The 21,001-nt window shown below is 40.7% G+C and overlaps 1 protein-coding gene across 11 annotated transcripts in view; it reads right to left on the bottom strand.

Annotated features, from left to right (window-relative positions):
* Window positions 1–21,001, bottom strand: part of RCBTB1 (RCC1 and BTB domain containing protein 1) — a 91,832-nt gene that overhangs the window by 16,143 nt on the left and 54,688 nt on the right. For 7 of the 11 annotated variants that reach the window (XM_034665136.1, XM_034665134.1, XM_034665135.1 and 4 more), the window contains 7 exons: window positions 17,759–17,866; window positions 17,222–17,364; window positions 16,083–16,273; window positions 12,569–12,695; window positions 10,572–10,723; window positions 9,898–10,028; window positions 1,207–3,577 (listed from right to left, as the gene is read on the bottom strand). In XM_034665136.1, coding sequence (XP_034521027.1) covers window positions 3,437–3,577; window positions 9,898–10,028; window positions 10,572–10,723; window positions 12,569–12,695; window positions 16,083–16,273; window positions 17,222–17,364; window positions 17,759–17,866 — 993 coding nt within the window. In that variant the 3' untranslated portion in view covers window positions 1,207–3,436. Of the gene's footprint in view, window positions 1–1,206; window positions 3,578–3,794; window positions 3,925–4,506; window positions 4,618–9,897; window positions 10,029–10,571; window positions 10,724–12,568; window positions 12,696–16,082; window positions 16,274–17,221; window positions 17,365–17,758; window positions 17,867–21,001 lie in introns of those variants that run through there. The other 4 variants (XR_004626726.1, XR_004626728.1, XR_004626727.1 and 1 more) reach the window with 4 other exon arrangements.

The raw sequence follows: 21,001 nt of genomic DNA, 5'->3' as shown, positions 1-21,001 counted from the left end.
GAATCTTGGAACTTTACATCAAAAACTAGGGATGTACTGTATGGTGACTAACATAATAAAAAATTATTATAAATAAAGTAGGCAAATATTAGGGAAACTATTGAAACAGACGCAGGTTTGTACTTGCTATGTCACTTCCTACTGAAAAACTTCCACCACATTATTTAATCTACCTGCCTACTTGTGCGCACTGAAAAAATATGTGAAGCACAGGGCACAATGTCTGGCACCATTGGAAATAAATGTTTACACACACACACACACCTCTCTTTGCCCACATTTCCTTCTAATGGGCCCTGGTTTATGTTCTCCATTCTAACCAAACTAGTTTATAAGCTCTGGAAGGCTCATCAGCCCCCACCTCTAAGCTTTTGCCTGTGCCACTTACCCGCTATTTTGGAATGAGCGAGAAAGACGCTTTATCTTTCCTTACCCTCCACAAACACTACCTTCGGAGCACCTGCTTTTCATATTAACCTATTAAAAGTTTTCTCTCACTGCCTGTTATGAAAAGTTGTTTATAAATATGTTTCTGTGTTAATTCCTAAACTTCTCTTTCCTCTCTCATAATTTACATGTTCCTTGAGGCTAACAACTAGGTCCTTCCCTTCATTTATAAGTACAAGGATCCAGAAACATTTTTCTCCTATGACAGTTCAATTGTATTATCTTTCAGTAGGAATAAAACCATAGGATTTCTCTTGGGGGAGGGGACACAATTGAGAAACAGATGCCATGTTCATTGTGGTACCTGTTTTTAGCCTGATACCTACCAAGAATCATAGTACTGATTTGTGGCAAAATACACATACCATGAAATTTACCATGCTGACCATGTTTAAGTGCACAGTTCCGTGGCATGAAGTACATTCACACTGTTGTGCAGTCATCACCACCACCAATCTCCAGAACTCTTTCTATCTTGCAAAACTGAAGCCCTGTATCCATTAAACATTAACTCTTCCAGTCCTCTCTTCTACCTCCAACCTCTGGCAACTAGCATTCTGCTTTCTGTCTCCATGAATTTGACCACTTTAGTTAACTCACGTAGCTGGATCATTCAGTATTCATCCTTCTGTGACTGGTGTACTGAACTCTGCATAATGTCCTCAAGGTTCATCCAGGCTGCAGCACGGGTCAGAACTTCCTTCCTTTTTAAGGCTGCATATTACTGATTTTTGAGAGGAAAAACAACCCTGCACATATGTCTTAACAGATTATTTATTAATGTCATTCTACACATTACATAAATACAGTCTATACACTAGAGTATCAAACATTGTTCCAGTAAGAAGTTCAAGAGTACATTTGGGGCTATCTTAAGAAATATGAATACTTTGGCTTTCGTTATTACATCAGATGAAGAAAACAATTCAAAGAACAGTTTCCATTTCCTGCTATGATTAAGAATAAAACCAAGTAGAAAAATAAGAGTGTATTAAAAAAAAAGATACTCAGGTACTTTTCAAAGGACTTATTCCCATTTTCTTCACTGCATACATACTCATACAAATTAGTAATCTACTATGAGAAGTGGTTCTTCACCTATATAAGGAACCTCAGTAAATATCTGTTGAATGAGTGAACAATCTATGGAAATGGATCTATTTTAATTTGTGCTTTTTTAAAAAAATTTTTTCAAGTAAGAGCAATAGTAAACATACTGAAGTTCTTGTTTGTCCAGATCATAAGTCTATGGAACAGTGATTGTTACAAACACTACCCATCATAGCTAACAATCAAATTAATGTGCATTTATCAACCTAGTAAGAAAAATTCTATCAAGTTGCAGAACTAATTCTAATGTAATAATTGATTTGGCTTTAATCACCTGCGACATCGTCAAGAAAGGGAAGCTGGTACTGCTAGGTTTGTAATTATCTCACTTATCAAAGAACTCCTGCCTTTGAGCCCTCACTCCCACCCAACCCCCACACACATCGAAACACTGCTAAAAAGAGCAGCTGCAGCAAATCTTCACCTTCTTGTTAACTTGGCTCTGAAAATGTATTTAGTAAGCTCCAAGTTCAGATGAGGGAACTTCCAAGCAGGAAAGAGTTCACTAGGGAGCGCCCACAAATGGAAATGAGTCCATGGGCCAGAGAGCAGAACACAGGTTTGTTCTTACAGCAAGCTCAACGGACACGTGATAAGACTCAGAGGTGTACACTCTTCCTCCCAATAAGCAGACCAAAGACAAACAAACAAAAAATACAAAAAACGAAAAACCAAGCTGAAAAGATCCTGTTAAATAGGATCCTATTTAAAAATTCTATTTAAAAGGATCTTTTCAGGAAAACCATAATTTTGATCCTTTTTCGAAGTTAAATTGTGCTAAATATTATACCTAACACAATTAAAAGATGAAGAAACCTAAAATGAAAGCTGCTGAGGTTACAAATAAGCAAATCTGTGGGCTTGGCCTAGATAAAAGAGCTAAAACAATTCCGAGAAGTCCCACCAGAAAGGTGGGTTTAAGAGCCGCTTCTCTGGGTCAGATGGAGCAGATGTGGTGGCCACGGAGCCATAACTGAGGAAGGCAAGGGCACACCGAGTATGTTGCTGCTCGCCTCTAAGGATGAGTGTACATGTATGGGGGCAACAGTGGGGGAGTGATTTAAACCTCAGTTCTCAGACTTTGTCTTAATTAAATAAAACACTGTTGGATAGTAGTGGAGATTCTAATTTCTAAAATATTGACCTTTGTCCAAAGTTTCTTTCACGATCAACTTTTTACAGGTAGTCCTAAATTACTACTCTTTATGTGCGTAAGTCTGAAGAGAAATCTTGGCTAACCTAGAAGTTTACCTTTACATAACCATCATCTCAATAGGTTTAACTCCTATTAAACAGATTATTATTCTGATACACCATGAAGTTAAAAAAGGTCCTCAGTAGCGCAAACCCAAAGCCTCAAACTACCTTAACTACGCCTTCACAGTATGGCTACTGAACTACCAACTAACGCAGCATTTCAACAAGCCCCAAAGTCAGCATCTTTAAGTCATGGTGGGGCCTCAATGACTATCCCACAATTCACAAACTGTCCCGATTCCTGGTGTCAAAGGGTTGTCAATATGTGAACCAGGAGAATTACCACAGACTTCCCCTTTCCAAGTCCAGAAGTTCCTCTAATCAAAAACAAAGAAACAACGAGCTAAAATTTCACCCCTTTACAATGTTCCAGCCAAATTAAGGTCACATTTAAAATATACATATCTGGAAACAAGAGTTGTTCAAAATGGGTTCAGGAAAAGCTGTACATCCTTCATATATTCCTACACAGAAAACTGTGTCTCAGATGTGAAGAAAAAACAAAACAAAACAAAAAAACCCCTGATGGGTTTTTACCTGCGAAATTACATCACCCGCAGAGCACAAAGGACGCACCATGGCCCGTGCCCAGAGCACTCACAAAACCCAGCAGCCTGGGGCTTCAGTTCTTAAAGGCTCCACATTTACTGGCTTTAGCAATGAACTCCTTTAGCAGAGGGCCATCCATTTGCCAAAATGCTGCAGTCTGTGTAACTTCTGTCAAATGATTGATGCAAAACTTAAAGCAGAATTCTTCTAAATCCTGGACACACACAACAAAAATAAAAAGAAGAGGCCTTTTTTTATTAACTTTGATCGAATCACTTCTTTCCAGACCCTTCATCCCAAATCTTTCACCCTCCCCTAGAAAAGATATTTGAGGCCAGAAACCTCAAACTAAGCAAACAAGTGACCATAGGTAGGTATCAGAAACACACACACTATTCAGTCAAAACATAGTGAAAGCAACGATTCCACTACCTCAAGTCTAACTCTCCAAAACGCACACCCATTCACACAGCCTGGGGGGCGGGAATCTTCTGCAAGGCTGCCACACGGTCTAGTCACACGCAGACCCTGGCTTCAGAAGCTGAAAGCACCCACCTGAAACTAAGACAATACTGTCGATTATTTTCAATAGTAATTAAAAACAAAGCTGAAAGCAACTTCAGTCCATCATATGTTTTACCACAGCCAAGAAGTTCGAGAAAAGAATGAAGATTTAGCTTAAGAAGATTTTAAGAAACAGAAAAGTGATAGACATGTTCTCAAGAGACACGTTAAAAAAGAAAAAAATTCCAAGAACCTTACATCCACTTTTCTGGTCTCCTAGATAGAACGCGTTCATTCTCCGAGCCACAAGGAATAACACACTACAACTCCCACCGACCTAATTTCTCAGAGTCAATCCAGAGAAGAATAGAGACTGGAATTTTCAGTCAAATGAAGTCACCAGCTACTGACGCTCAGAAGGAAGGAATATATATATATACAAGTGGTAAACCAGAACAGAACACCTTAAAAATCTATTTCTGCCAATGCTAATACAGCCTTTCATCCCCAGCAAAACTGCTACTATGTTTGCGCCCTTAAACACTGGAACATGTATTTATTAAATCAATCAGGTACCAGAATGTATACAAAGTCAAATATATAACAGCAAATCACACTGGAAGCTCTTATCACAAATACCTTGATTTTTTAACTTCGCCAGCTACACTGGAGGTCAACACTCAGGGTTCTATCACACCAGGAACTCAACAACATTTTAACGGCAGCGTCTCGGTTTCATGTTTCCAGCCACTGTGAAATGAGAAATTTTAGGCAGGGTGGGGAGGGGCCCACACAAACACAGAGACACATCCCTTTCTGCTCTCTCAGTGCAGACCCCTGCAAACAAATACCGCCTTCTTCTAAGGGTCCCTCTGTCCTGAGCTGAATGCCGTTCCCTTCCAGGCATATCACTTCTACTGTGTATCAGTCAGCTGCTGCCAAGGTTTTGTTTTCTAGATAATTCACGATGCTTTTTAAATTTTAGCACAATCTTTGCCATCAACGTTTTTTAATAAGAGAGTCCCAGTGGGCTGAAGTACAGCTGAACGTTCCGTGTCCTATAATAAACTAAAATGTTAAACTACATAAAACATTCCCTCTCACGTTACTATTAAAGAAAAAGCCCTACTCCTGGCATTACAACCCAATGATTAAGAAACAGCTTTAGGAACTGAATTATATTCCACAAGGAGATAAAAGTCATTTTAATCTTATTTATCAAAAATAGAAAACCAGTTTTTCTACATATAATTTAAGAAGAAATAACCAGTCATAAGGACAGAAAGTTCTTCAAACCATGCAATGTAGCAGATGAGGATCTGCAAATACTAACTTTTAATTATATAATTTCAAATTCAAAGAAGACTGCACTAAATTCTGCCCTTGTAAAACCTTATCACTTCCACAGTCTACAAATCTGGAATTCAAGCTCTTTAGAGTACACGTGAAAAAATGAGTTTATCCCGTTTACTGATTACACAGAGATTATCTTGGGTATGAACTTTAAGTACTTTTTACGTAGGTATACAGAGGGTGCCTCTAATTACAAATCACTTCACACATTTATGAAAACAGCTCGATCAAACTGCCTTCCCTTCCAACTAGTTTGAATTGGTGAGATATCTCAGTATTCAAAAAATGTTCTGCAGTTTCAAACATTAAAAGTTGAACTAGAGAATTCTTTTTTTTTTTTTTTAATTTTATTTATTTATTTGCAGAGATAGAGACAGCCAGCGAGAGAGGGAACTCAAGCAGGGGAGTGGGAGAGGAAGAAGCAGGCTCATAGCAGAGGAGCCTGATGTGGGGCTCGATCCCAGAACGCCGGGATCACGCCCTGAGCTGAAGGCAGACGCTTCACCACTGTGCCACCCACGCGCCCCAAAAGTTGAACTAGAGAATTCTGCAAATAATCTAAATCTGGGTTTTTAAATAAGTAATTGTTGTTTAATAACCAAATCTTCCTTAAGGCAGATCTATGCAAAAGGAAGCACTGAATGCACTTGGAAAGAGAGAAACTGTTTGCAAGTTCACCTGCATGAACCAGAGCGGCACAGCCAAGCAATTCACCTCGTAGCCAATGCCCTGAGCCAAGTTGCCTTTGATATGTAAATGAGATAAATATTTCTCTGATAATTCCTAAATATTTGAAGAACCTACATGATCTGTTCACCTTATTCTGAAAACAATCATATCTTCAATTCCCAGAAAAGAAACTCTTACCCAACTAGTAAGTTAACTGTAACAGGACAGCTGGGCTTTATATAAAACGTTTCCAAGAACAAGAAAGATCACCAGACCAGTGGATGGAAAAAAGTTCATAGTAGATTGAAAGCATCATCTTAAGGCCCAAAAATACAGAAGTGGGAGAGGGTGCAAAATCAGGGGCTCTAAAACGATATTCTTGGTAGTTTAGAAACTAAACCCTTTATTTATGACATTTTGTGGTGAAATTATTATAGAGCAGTTCTGAGGCAAATCAGATAAAATATCAGATTCGCTGTAATTAGCAAGAAAGCGCAAAATGCTGTTCTGAATAATTTATAAATTCATTCCAAATTTTTAAAATTATTCCAATAACTTATATATTCTGAAAATTACTTGCTTTTCCTTTAAACAGATTTTCTTTAGTAACAAAGTAAAACACAGACAACTGATGGTCTTAATATCCACATTTTTAAAAATGCTCCTGCAGCCTAAATGAACTTCTTAACCAGTCCTAAAACCCCCAAAGCTAAAATAACTGAATGCTAAGAATTCTATCGAAGGCCACTTGGCCAGGGTGAGACAGGATACCTATGTGTCACAAGCCCCCGTGAGACACACTCCAGCATTGCAAACCACACCTACTTCTGTCCAAATTTCTTGTTAAAGTAACAAAACCCCAAAACCGTAAGTTTAGAATTTATAGTACGTATCGGGTACAAAATATTCCAGATCAAAATGGTCTTTGATTTGGTTTCTTAGAATGTACTTAAATGTCTTACTACACACAGAACAAAATAAAAAAAGGTGCTTTGTCTCACTAACCAAAAAATATTTTATAGTCTACTGATCATGGAAAACTTTCAACTTTGGAAAGAAGAAAAAAATGTTGACCATCAGGCTTTAGCACAAAACTTTTCAATAGCAATATCCCAAACCAATTTTGGAATTAGAGTCCTCACCTCATATTTATGGCTTCCCACCGATAGCAAAATCTTAGCACATAAGTTGTTCAGCAAGTAGAGTTTTCTGGAAAGTGGTCTACTCTGGTTCCCAACTATTTCTCCTAATGTTCAGATATACATAAAGAACAAAAATTTCCTGAAAATAGTACAAATAGAAACATTTCAAAATTCATGTGATGAGCTACAGAACTATCTCGATCCAGTGTTTCATTCACACGTCCTCCCTTGATGGCAATGCGCATCAGGGTTTGTAGTAAACGAACACTGAAGAGCCCCTCTGCCAAGCGGTTCCTCAGTTCACGCTGGCAGAAGCTTGACGATGCACTCAGAGCACGAGGGCTCCGCAACAAGCAGCTTGCTTTAAAAAAAAAAAAAAATCTAACTATTGAGTCAATACATTTTTGTTGCTTTTATGTGTGTCTATTTGCTTCGAAATGATCTTGTCAAAGGGGGTATAGATGAACTGCAAGAACTTACAGAAAAGAGAAAAAAACGTGAGAAGCATGTAGTCTCCATCTTCCTACCATATGAACCACAGAATGAAGGAAAAGTCATCTGGTCTCCCTAAGTGGAGCTTCTGAAAGTCAAGTCAATTTTTTGGCAGTTAATTTCCAATCTGGCTTAACAGAAGCTTCCCATCAACTAATAAAGTGAGTGGGTTTTATTTTTATGTTCTAAACACTTTATTTATTTACTTCCTACATTCTATGTTATAGAATAACATTAAGGAAATACAATGTAAAAGTACATTAGTCAATTACAGAACTCCTATAAGAATCTTAAAAAAAAAAAAGCCTGGAAAGAAAGAGGTGGTTCTTTCTCTTTGTCTTCTACTTTCTAATTTTTCTACATTGAATCTAATATTTGTGGGGTTGCATTTTTTTTTTCCATTTTTTCAAAAGCACACCTTTGTGGTGAGCTAGTTTACATATACTTGTTCATTCACTTATTCAGCATACACTCCTGAGTGCCAAGCCAAACGCCCACACTGTGACAGACTCTAGGGAATCACATATATTTTCAGTCTCAAGGAAGGGACAGTATTTCATGTGTCTATACTTAGTACAAGAAAAATGAAAACTAGTAATAAAAAAAAAAAAATGACCAGCTGGCATGGGTAGAAGTGGCACAACGTTTTTTTCTGTGACTTTTTGGGGTAGGTTTTCGCTTAGTGAGAAACCAATTTGCAGCACCTAGAGCTGAGATGTTTGCCTCTGCCCGGACGATGCCGCCTGGTTTTAGTCAGCAACACTCTAATCCCAGAAACAGGGAACTCATTAGCAATGAAGAGGAGTAGGGAGAGACAGAGAGAAGATGTTAAAGTCAATTACCGAGTGGACAGAACAGGCATCGACCAATTTAAAATTACATCACTGGGTAGAATGCAACCTAAAGAAATAGCACTTCTAATAAAGAAGTTCATGGTGTCACAGAAAAGGTAGAAAAAAAATCTATACTTCCATTTCCTATTAGAAATAATTTACTTTGGGGGCGCCTGGGTAGCTCAGTCATTAAAGCGTCTGCCGTCGGCTCAGGGCGTGATCCCGGCGTTCCGGGATCGAGTCCCACATCGGGCTCCTCCGCTGGGAGCCTGCTTCTTCCTCTCCCACTCCCCCTCCTGTGTTCCCTCTCTCGCTGGCTGTCTCTCTGTCACATAAATAAATAAAATCTTTAAAAAAAAAAAAAAAAGAGAGAAATAATTTACTTTGATCATCACTCCAGCTGTTGCCAAGCCACAGAGAAAGTCAGCTATTTGACCTTATCAAATATTTATAATCTCAAATAAAAATAGGATGCATTTTGAAAATTTAAGACATAATGGCCCATTTTGATCCCTAAGCGCGATAAAGATGACGTCTGCCTTCCACGCCACCGCCAAGGCCACGGTTAGAGATCTCTGCGGGGGTTTAGTAACTCCCCGGATACCAGGGACTCTGCCTCGTCAAATGATGACAAAATACCTCTAAGAATGGGCTAATTGTGTCACTAAAGGTGCACGCTTTAGCTGGACACCTTGACCTCCAAAGCAATTACTCTCTACCTTTAATTCTCTATGAATTTATAAAACCAACCAGCCCAGCCTTAAATCCGCTAATCACCCTAACGCACCGTCAGGTGGTACCACGTTCAGTCAGCTCAACAGACCTCCGTGTCCCAGTCCCTGCTCCGTGGCAGGCACTTCAGGTACAGAGATGAGCGAGAAACGGTTTCTGCTGACGAGCCGCTTACAATCTGATGACACTTTGGTTCTTAACTTAAAGAAAATACACTAAACACAAAATTTCAGGTTCCCCAAAGCCCATTCGTTCATAGGTTCTCTAGAGAGCCACAAATCCTAGATGAAGAATTCAATCCAGTGCAAAACCAACCATTCACAACCAAACACACAAACAAAAAGGAGCCCAGAGCAAGTTCTTCACACATGAATGAGTAACAATTAGACAAAGAATTTCAAAGTGTACACAGATATGAATCATACAGCATCCTTGGCTTACAACAGGGCAGAGTTAGGGAGACGGCAAAGTGGGTCTTGAAAAAAATACAGATGCTGACCTTGAGAAACACCTGAAACTACAATATGGCATCAGTCCAACTGGGCAGGAGACTTTTTATTCCAACTCGCCCGCAGTACAGCTGCTTGGATTTCAGTTTCTTAGTTAAAAATCACAGTAGAAGAACAACCATTTTTGAAACTACGAACACAGAATAAACAAGCAAGGCCAGCTTTCACTGTTTAGGGATCAGTCAGTTCACTGATTCCCTAGATAGTAGTGAAATTACTCCTGTTCCTTGTCTCACGCAAGAAAAGCAGGTGGCAGACCACGGGGAGTTGGACAGGGTGGTCTCTGTTATTTCACGTTACCTCTGCGTCATATCTGACTGCAGCAGAGAACAGTGAAAAGGCATTCTCCACAGTAATTCCACGCTTGATAATGTGCTGACAAAGCTTTCTCAGTCGGTTTTCACAGTAAGACGTCGCCAAATCCAAAAGACCTGAAAGCAAAAAGTGTGGAAGGTTTAATCAAGTTTACAATAATTTCCCATAATTTATAAACACACATATTTCATTTTGGTGAAAAGAGGTATGTAGAGAAAATCAACAGAAGTTTCTTAGTGCATAATACTCTAAATTTTATTACATAACCCGCCTTTTTCACTCCCTATCTCCCCCATCCCAAAACAGACCTCACCTACACTCACTCTATACGTCTTCTACAGTACAAAGAAAGGGGAGCAAACAGAACTCCCCCCCATTGTGTTTCCAAGGTGATATAGTCAATGCATTAGCAATGCATTTAATATGCATTCAGTATTAACAGACGAACAGAAGTACACAGTCATAAATAAACTTGTGTCCACAATTATTAACACAACACTATTTTTCAAGACATTTACTTCAACTACTGTCTAAAAACCAATCAACTTGACGCGTTTACGCTGCGGAGCCGTAAGGACGCGATGCAGAGTCTGGGACACACGGGGTGTGGGACTCGCGGGGTGTGGGACACGCAGGAGGCCGGGCCACGGCTGCCATACCTATAGCGTCTTCAGGCGGCAGGTCCACGGCATCGGTGTAGAGGTACTGGAGAAAGGCACGGTACACTGGGTAAGAAAACTGGTCTATTTCTATCACCTCCTTCATATCCTCGTTCCAGTAAGACTGGAACATGGACCGAAAGTGCTCACACCTAAACAGAACATGGAAAGTGACCTAATGAAGGTGCGGGCAACAGGGAAACATCACAGGTCTCCCCAGCTACTCCCATCCTTGGGCCCGCGCGCACCAGGATCACGGCTCTCCAGCTAGCGTGGGCTTTCACATTCTCCTTCTGCATATGTTCACTTTCATTTTCTGATGACTATTTCTCATTAAATATTAAGAATTAAGAATCCACTGTCTCCATTTGACAGTCCTCGCTCAGATCAAGTATTCTGGTCGTTTTTCTTAAACGGTGTTGTAGAGAAATGCATTTTAAACCATGAAATTAAAAGACATTCAGAAATGAGAGTTCAAATCTTTGACTATGTATCAGCATCATTCAAATAATTTATGTGGTTTTTAATTTTCATGTAATCAGCATATTCTTAAAATGGCTTTAAATGCTAACTGGATTACATTTAGGCTGATTATTATCCCATTACCTTACATGATAATTTTCCTTCTTTTCTGACACATCTTCAAAACAGCCATCAGTCCTATTTTGTTCCTTTGCTTTGACCTGCTCCCCTTCTAATCTTCCCAAGCCTGTTACCAACTTACTTACAAAACACATTCACCAGGAGTCACAGATTNTGAAAAAAAAAAAAAAAAAAACACAACACCTAAGTGGGTCTTTTTATGTTGTATTTGCATGTAAAAAGCCACCTGTATGAGGAACTGATTTCTAAATACTGGGTTTTCTTAAGTATGGAATATACCAGTTTTAAAAGCCATCTTTTCAAATCCTTTTAAAATGAGATACGGTGCAAATAAACAGAATATTTTCAAAATCCATTCACAACTAAAAATGGTTCCACCTACATAAGACATGACTTCATCTGAGAAGTAAAAAGAAATAGTTGTCTAGGCAAGGAATGACAAATTAAATGGGATAATTAAATGAAAGGAGTAGACTGGCTGACCACAGTTCACAGAAAGGAACATTTCCAGTTCACCTTTTAATACTTTGGTTCAAATATTTAATCTCAGTAATGACTGACATATGGCTTTTGGTTCCCTTAAAACGTGTTATTTTGTAAAAAGGTTTTCAATTAAATTTCAAAAGGGACTTGTAAACGGCCAGTTTAACTCACTTCATGTGCCTCTCTCTCCATAAGGACAGCCTCAGGGAGCAAGAGTCCAAACCGTTATTAACAAATACAATCCTGCCATCTACTCAATCTAAAAAACATTCCTTTAGTTGGGAATTAGATGTCCCTCAGGGCCACAGGTTCACCATTCCTGACCATGAGAGCTTTTGGCTTGGGGAAAAAGGAATCTTTAAGTGTAAAAGAGGACATACACACTTTTCACTAACAAACTTCAGTATTTTTTAAAGCATGTAAATAAATTTGTCAATGGAAATAAATATGCACAAGATCCTCATTTAAAACACAATATAGACAGGGCACCTGGGTGGCTCAGTCTGACTCCTGATTTTGGCTCAGGGTCGTGGGATCGAGTCCCGCATCACCCAGTGTGGAGTGGGTTTGGGATTCTCTCTGCCTGTCTCTGCCCCTCCTCCTCCCACCTCCAGCTCAGAGCACGTGTGCGCTCCTTCTCTTACAAAAAAGGAAAAAAATCTCAACACAATACAAATATTTACACTACCACATTATGCCTTTCCAAAAAGGCACATGAGTGTGCATACATACACACATGCAAAACTCTTCAGTAATGCACGGATCCCATTCACAAAAATATTACGTTGCACCATTTCTCTCTACTGTCAAGACTATTCCTTATCAGTCCCCATTTTGTGGACCAACCAAAAATTGGAGACGGTGAAAAAGAAAGTAAGGTTATTGATGTCTCTAAGCTGATGCAAAAATACCTGATTTTCAAAACAGCTTTATGGACATGGATATATTTCCCATCAATTCGAAACTTCAGATCAGCAGTTTCTGGACTATCAAATTCTTTCTTCAGTGATTCAGCAACTGTTAAAAAGTCTTCATGCTCTGAAGGCAACAAACATATCATTAATACAAAAAGTTCAGGAAACGTGCTAGAGATATGAAAGACTTGGATCAAGACTCACATCGGGCTCCCTGCTCAGTGGGGAGTCTGCTTCTCCCTCTCCCTTTGCCCCTCCCCCCTGCTTGTGCTCTCTCACGTGCGTGCTCTCTCTCAAATAAATAGATCTTTAAAATGTATATTTTTTAAAAAAAGAAAAAGTTATAGGCAATCCATTACTATATAATTACTTACTTAAAATCTTAGTGGTTCTCTTTGAGGACTAAGAATTTATCAATTTTCCCTGACTGAAACACCAAGAACACCTCTGCTCTGCTGTGGGGTAGTTTCGAGGGCTTGGTAAATTCAACTGAAGGAGTGTCAAGAAACAAATTTACCAGTAACCAGTTACCAGGTTAACGCTACGCACCTGGGTATGTGGAATCTCAACATCCCTCTTAATCCTAAAAATTAACGTGCAAACAATAATCCTTACCTGCTATCCAAAAACAGAGCAAACTGACTTAGTAAGTACACTCAAAGGGAACAGTTTTACAAAAACCTGATCACATTGCCCAATAAGAACTGCTGGTATGATCATTTGTAAGTAGAACTGTGTCCTCACGAAGAAAAGTAAAGGCACTTGTACAAACTAGGTAACACTTTTCTGTGCTGTATATGCACGGACAAAGGAAAACAATGAGACAGCTGACAGAAAAACAAAAAAAAACAAAACTCCAGAGTCACTGGCAATGAACGCAGGAGCTGTGAACACAGGCGACGGGTTTCGACAGCCCGTAGGGTGAGGGGCGCTGTGTCTCAGCGGCCTGCTGCTCTTGGAGGCACATCTGCTAAAACCGACACGGAGACTTAACAAAGAGCTAACCCACGAGCTTTACTATCAGAATCTCCCTAGGAAATGGCATGTGCCCAAGCCCTCCCCCGAGCTCCCACAATGCAGAGCTCTCTTGGCTATGAAGGAAAGAGGACAATCACTCAAATATCAGGCTTTCCCTGACCCTATAACCTGGATCCCGGGCAAATAAAAGAAAGGAAGTGACTAAGATGGGCACGGAGACCAGGGATCGAGACCCCCCCCCCCATTCACAAAATAGTTTCGTATCACTGCCTCCATTTCTGCATCAGTCCTAAGGCTTGAAATCGACCCCCCCACCCCGCCCGGCACCTTGGTTTCTGGCAACAAGTACAATACCTCCTTTCAGAGAAGTATTCTTCAGAAGTGTTTCTTCACCACCTGACTTTCTAACACTCAGCTGAGAGGGTAAACTGAGAGGTAAAAAACTCTGACTTTTAGTGGGTAGATGGGAAAGAAGTCGTCTAGGAGATATACTGAACGATCTTATCTTTTCCAACCTTAACGTTAAAAAATGTTACAACTTCTACTCTGAAAAAGACATCTCTTCAGGATTAGGATTTTGAGAGGCAAGTACCGGGAGAAGCCTTTCAGAAACAGGTCCAGTAAGTCGCACACGGGGTTCTGAAGATAGACAGTGTTTGGTTGTGCACGCTACACAAAAGCGTGATTATGGCCAAATAGTCCCATTCTGTAAACTAATTTTTTTCAAATCACAACATTCACTGAAAAAAAAAATATTGTAGGCGCACCAGGGTGGCTCAGTTAAGTGTCCAACTCTCGATTTCGGCTCAGGTCATGATCTTGGGGTCATGAGATCGAGCCCCGAGTCAGGCTCTGTGATGGGTATGGAACCTGCTTGAGATTCTCTCTCTCTCTCCCCCTCTGCCCCCCCAACCCTCCACACACTCTCTCTCTTAAAAAAAAAAAATACATATATATTGTATTATATAGTTAAAGAACCTGGAAATGTTCGACTTATTTCACTTTACTTTTTAAAAAAATTTTTTTGAGATTTATTTGGGGGGGAGAGAGAGAAAGCATGAGGGGGGAGGGGCAGAGGGAGAGGTAGAAGTAGACTCCCCACTGAGCAGGGAGCCCGACTTGGGGCTCCATCCCAGGACCCCAGGATGACAATCTGAGCTGAAGGCAGATGCTTAACTGACGGAACCACCCAGGCACCCCATCGACTTATTTCACTTTAAATAGAGCAGTAACTTAACTCTCCCTAAACTTACTCGTGCCCCCATGACCATAGAGACTGGTCACCCGATGATGGGACAGCCACAGCGAGCTGTCTGACATGCCTGAGCATGACATGTATGACAAGATTGGCCTTCAATATCAATTGCTAAAACCACCCAAACCCCATAGCAGATAAGAGCTACATTAACCTTCAAGGACAAGGCCAGCATGACCCACTTATTCCCTACACATATAAAGAACTTAGAACACATCAGCAAAAATGGCAGAAATGAACAAGAAATAAAAGAAAAAGAGATTAAACTCATCTTGTTGATGGCTACTCAGCTTTATGACACCTTTCTGTTTTCCATCAATGGACTCTTGAAGACGACAATGTTCAGAAAAAGGGACAGATTATATAACCAAAGATCACCCTCAATTACACTACCCTCTATAATACCTTGGTTTTTATGCCCTTCTGGAATAAAAATATTTGAGATTGGTTGAAAGAAAAAGAAAGAAAGTGGAATTAACAAGTCACCCTAAAAATCACAAGTTTTTCACTTTTTTAAAGCTCATTTTTGGTTCATACTGAATTACGTAATAAATTTAGTAGGACAAAAGCACTTAGAAACAGGTTACTCAAACAAAGATCTGTACACAAATGTTTATAACAACACTATTCAAAGGTGGAAACCATCCATATATCCATAACGGATGCATGGAAAAACAAAACGTGGTCTCCACAGACAACGGAATCTCATTCAGCCATACAAATGAAGTAGTGATGTGCCCTACAACATGGGGAGCTTCAGAAACATTAACAGAAGAAGCTAGACCCAAAAGGCCACACATCGTATGATTCCATTTATAGGAAATATCCAGAACAGGTAAATCCCTAGAAACTGAAAGCAAAGATGTGACTGCCAGGGAAGGGGGAAGGGAGAGGGGAGTGACTGCACAACAGGTACGGGGGTTTCTTTCAGGGCGATGGAAATGTCTTAGAACTTGATATAAATGGCGGCTGCACAACACTGGGGACGTACTGAATGCCTCTGAGTTGTACACTTTCGAATAGTTAACTTTATGGACACAAATCTCACCTCAATTAAAATGAAAGCACTAAAGGGGAGAAAACAGTAAGTCCCTATAATTATTACATTAATAAATCTTGTTATGCAAATCTATTTTGAGGAAAGGAATTAAAGTTACTGGAGAATAAAACATTCTAGAACCTGAAAGAGCCCACAACCAGCAAATACAGAAATAGAAATGGAGCGGTCAGTTGCTAGTCCCACTCTTCCCGGGCAGAAGGAGCCCTGAGCTTTCTCACCCACGGACAGGAGGCGCCACGAGACGGCTGGCGTGGCGAAGCAGGCGAACACGTCATCCGTGCAAGAGAAGTGGGTGAGGTGGGGCAGGACCACCGACTGGCCCCGGCACTGGCCCCACATGTACACGTGCCCGCCCTGGGTCTTGGCCGCTGACGTGTGCGCGGAGTGGCAGGCCGCGATCTCTACGACCCTGAAAAGTGTTCAGAAAAACATATGTCATTTCTTTATCACAGAGGCCGACAGCACACCACACAAGGTAGATAAAGGGGTCATGCTTACAACACCACAAAAAACAGCCCAAGATTGAGGGATATTAGTGATCAGATCATAAGAACAAAACTGTAAGACCACAAGAGTATTGTGTTTTTCCCTTGCTTGTTGCCCCGCTTCTCATCCTAACCTCATTTTAAATTAGGATAAATAACACATGCTGTTGAGGACAACTTGGGAAAAGGAACTAGAAACCAAAGTAGACGAGGAAAGTGGACAGAGGCAAAATGTCCTGACATTTCCAGGGGGCTTAGACAGTAGCAAAAAAAAAAAACCAAACAGTGTCTTCAGTATATCATTTCCTTGATGCAACGTTTTCTCTCACTCCCTAAATTAGTACTGGCCTGGGGGTAATGCACTCTGAACGTCCTAATCCAAATGGACATCAAGCTAAACTTCTATTTCTCAGTATGCTTCCTAGGCAAGGTCCCACAATCAGAAATCAACCCTCTAAAACTTAGTGGGTAAGGACTCACAATTTGGCTGAACAAAGCATCTATTCCAGTAACACACATTAAATCAAATCAATATTAAACAGATAATGTCCTTTTAAGAGATTTTATTTATTTAGAAGTTGTCTTAGTTGGCTCAAAGGAAAAGTCAGTACTACATCTGAATTTCTACATGGCGACAGACCCTATTTTACTTCCCTACTAGACGGGCCGCAAGAAGGCTGTAAGAATTAAACCAAGACGCATTAATGCCTATCAATCACAGGAGGTCATTTAGAAAGGTCACTCTGGCTGCTACTCAAACTCTTGTTCAAAATGACGATGTTAAGTTACAAAAGTCAAACCCCACAGCTCAGCACAGAGTCCCAAGTCCAAAACCACACACACAACCCCAAGACACGGTATAGCCCAGTTACCTTTCTTTCTCCACCATGATGTGGGCCGGGCTTAGCAGGTTATTTTTATTGCCAGTTCCCAGCTGCCCATACGTGTTAGCTCCCCAGGCATAGAGCAAGCCCTCATCTGTTAGTGCTAGAGTGTGTGCATAGCCGCAGACAATCTGCAAGTAAATTTAAATGGTTACCATCAACAGGAAAACAGGAAGGGCAGGAAAAACATCTACTTAAAGATCACAGCCAGCTTCTGCAGAATACCAATTCATCGTCAGGTATGGACTGACATTCTCTGGAACATTGAAAAAGCGTTAGAAAAGCCCAATTGAGACTACTAGATTTTTCCAATTGCTTTTCTTTTACTTGTCAAGACTGATGTGTCACCACCATGGTGTTCCTTCCCGTCATGGGAATTTAGGGAAGATGAAATTATATCCATGGAAGATGAAGGCACACAGTATTGTTTGAAAAGATGTACTGCAGAGTAAATCGCCAATGTTTCTCCAAGTCAGAGCAGGGGAGCTGAGGGGAGCAGCAGCGGGGCGAGCCCACCACACGTACCTGGTTCACACATACGCTGTGCAAAGCCGCCACTCGCACAGGGGTCAGCTGATTGCCATTGTTTCCCAAGCCCAGCTGACCATTGCCATTGTAACCCCAGCCGTATACCTTAGAGAGAGAAAGGGAGAGAACAGGCTTTTAAAATTGTAAGAGGAAGATGTAAAAATGCAGTGCATCTAAGCAAATCAAGTACTTTCCCACTTCCAACACCCACATTCTACCCCATGTGCTCCCACAAGGGATCTCCAAACAGAAGCTGTTTTGGGGGTAGGGACGACAGACTTGAGTTCCTACTCCATAACTTACTGTTTGGACGGCCTTGGGGCAAGTCATTTATTCTTGTTTTATACAGGGGAGGCTGATGCTCACTAACAATTATGAAGCACCTCTTACATGTCAGGACATGCTAAAAGGTACTAGGAATAAGTTTTTGGTCGCAGTTTAACAGGAGAGATGGACACTTGCGAACTTTCTGCAGTCAGGCGGCGAGTGCTATTCTAGAGATACAATCAAGGCACCTTGTACAAGAGCAGAAAAGAGAAAGGACGTAGGCACAGAAAGAGCAGAGAAGAGAAAGGACGTAGGCATAGAAAGAAAGTTTAGGAAAGACTTTCGGAAAGCAGATTTGAGCAGAGAAAAACAGTAGTGAAGGTATTCCAGGGAGAGGGCACAGAATGTGCTGGAGGCAGGTTCTGAAAACGAGTGAGCGGGCCTGGCAGGACGCGTCCAGCACAGCGGCAGGGTGAAAGACTAGAAGGAAAAGCAAAGGCGAAGGGGACGAAGGGCCAAAACACATACTAGGGAAAGCAGAATGCGTCTATGGGTCTTCCACCAAAATATTTCACACATCTTGGAAAGACTGCGCTGGCTGCACATAAAGGGGACTGGACTATGCGAGACTAGAGGCGGGACAGCCATTCAGGAGATACGTGTGACTCTCGTCAGCCCACAGATGAGCTCTGCTGAGGGTCTAAACTAAGGCAACGACAGTGGGACCCAGATAGAAGGAACAGACAGGAAAGAGGTTAAGAAAAGGACATAAGAGAATGTGGTGACCCCTTCGCTCCCTGGAGAGGGGAGGCATCAGCTGAAAGTAGCAGAGCTGGACAGAGGTTTGCCAGCAGTGGTAAAGCTTTAGAATGGCAAGTGTGGGACACAGGAGAAAGCACTGACTAGGAACAGACTAAAGGTCTGGTCAAATGAGAAATCTGAAATGTCTGGTGGCACCATGGCAATGCAGGGCAAACAGATGGCTGGGGCTTTTCAGGGCAATGTGACAGACAGGGAAGGGGGACAGAGAATTTAGGGTACTAGCAAAAGATGGTCAAAAGCACTTTCCATATTATCAGTGCAACAGGTTCGACTTTCTGCAGAGAAATTTAGCTACAGCTATCAAAAATTTTAATGGCATACCCTCTTACCCAGAAATCTTATTCCTGTGAACTTTTTCTACAGAATACTTACAGAAGTGTACAGAGATACACAGTAACACAGAAAGTCAGTGCTACAATGTTTATAACAGCAACAATTTAGAAACATTTGAAATTTCCATTAGTAGAGGTCTGGGTGTGGGTCATCCAATACGCAGAAGGAAGCAGCCATTATAATGGGAAGCAGCTATAAATGGTCTGATAATAGATTCAGCTACACATTTGTGTTGTTAGCAGGAAAGTTGCAGAATAGCAGAGAAAAGCAGTATCTATAATATTCCCATTTTTTATAAAAGATAATTATATTCACCCATACAGAATTGTTTATAGAGAAAACACCAAAGGGATATACATCAAACTATTAACAACACTGAAGAAAAGGTACTCACCTTTTACTTCATGTGTTTTATTTCCTTTTGTTTGTGAAAATAACCACATAATAATAATTTTTAAATTTATGCTTAAAAATAAAGGAAGGGGCGCCTGGGTGGCACAGTGGTTGGGCGTCTGCCTTCGGCTCAGGGCATGATCCCAGCGTTATGGGATCGAGCCCCACATCAGGCTCCTCTGCTATGAGCCTGCTTCTTCCTCTCCCACTCCCCCTGCTTGTGTTCCCTCTCTCGCTGGCTGTCTCTATCTCTGTCAAATAAATAAAATCTTTAAAAAATAATAAAAATAAAGGAAAAGAAAAGAATACTGAGGTGGAGGATGTCTAGTGACTATCCCAAGAAATTCTGAAATCATCCCAGATGACATCAGGATTGATTCAAAAGTAAGTTAACACTTCTGGTGAACATGGTGTGAGGAACAGACTCATCAAATCGCTATGCTGTACACCTGAAACTACTGTAAAATTGTGCGTCAACTACTTCAATTAAAAAAACAACAAAACAAACAAACAAAAAGCTCATATATACAGAGAACAGACTGGTGGTTTCCAGAGGCGGGGGCTGGAGAGCATGGGCAAAATGGGTAAAGGGGGGGCCAAAAGGTACAAACTTCCAGTTATAAAATAAGTAAGTCATGGGGATGTAATGTACAACATGGTGACTATAATTATACTGTACTGCATATCTGAAAGCTGCTGAGAGAATAATCTTAATTCTCATCACAAAACAAGAACTACGTAGTGACAGATATTAACTAGATTTACCATGGTGATCTTTAACTATATACAAATGTTGAATCATTACGTTGTACACCTGAAACAAAGTGTACACCAATTACGCCTCAATAAAAATAATTAAAAAAAATAAGTTAACATAGGTGAGTATTCAGAAAACTCCAAAGCACTCTAGCACCACGATGCATAACCCACACATCTGTATCCAAAGACTTATCTTTGTGGGGCGCCTGGGTGGCTCAGTCAAACGTCAGCTCAGGTCATGATCTCAGGGTCCTGGGATCGAGCCCCACGTGGGGCTCCCTGCTTAGCAGGGGAGTCTGCTTCACCCTCTCCTTCTGCCCCTCCCCCGCTTGTGCTCTCACAGGATCTCACTCTCTCACTCTCTCTCTCAAATGAATAAAATCTTAAAAAAAATTACTTCAAAGACATATTTTCGCATAATTTTTCTCCACTAAGACATTTATAGATTGGTAACAGGCCTATTTAAGTAGAAGTCACAGCCAGAATAAATGTATAGAAACAGTCATCAGCTCAAAGGTAACCGTGGTGAAGGGTCACTAAAAGTTGAGTTTTTAAAAGTAGCCAATAACAATTAGGACAAAAAATTCTGCTTCTGTAAGATGCAGGAGTACTGGAGTCGGTCACTGCTTACAAACAGCCGACTTTAAAGAGTGCACACTTGATTCT

This window comes from Ailuropoda melanoleuca, chromosome 7, assembly GCF_002007445.2.
Source record: "Ailuropoda melanoleuca isolate Jingjing chromosome 7, ASM200744v2, whole genome shotgun sequence".
Taxonomy (NCBI): domain Eukaryota; kingdom Metazoa; phylum Chordata; class Mammalia; order Carnivora; family Ursidae; genus Ailuropoda; species Ailuropoda melanoleuca.
The sequence above is the reverse complement of the archived record's forward strand: the minus strand, read 5'-3'. Positions and strand labels throughout refer to the sequence as shown.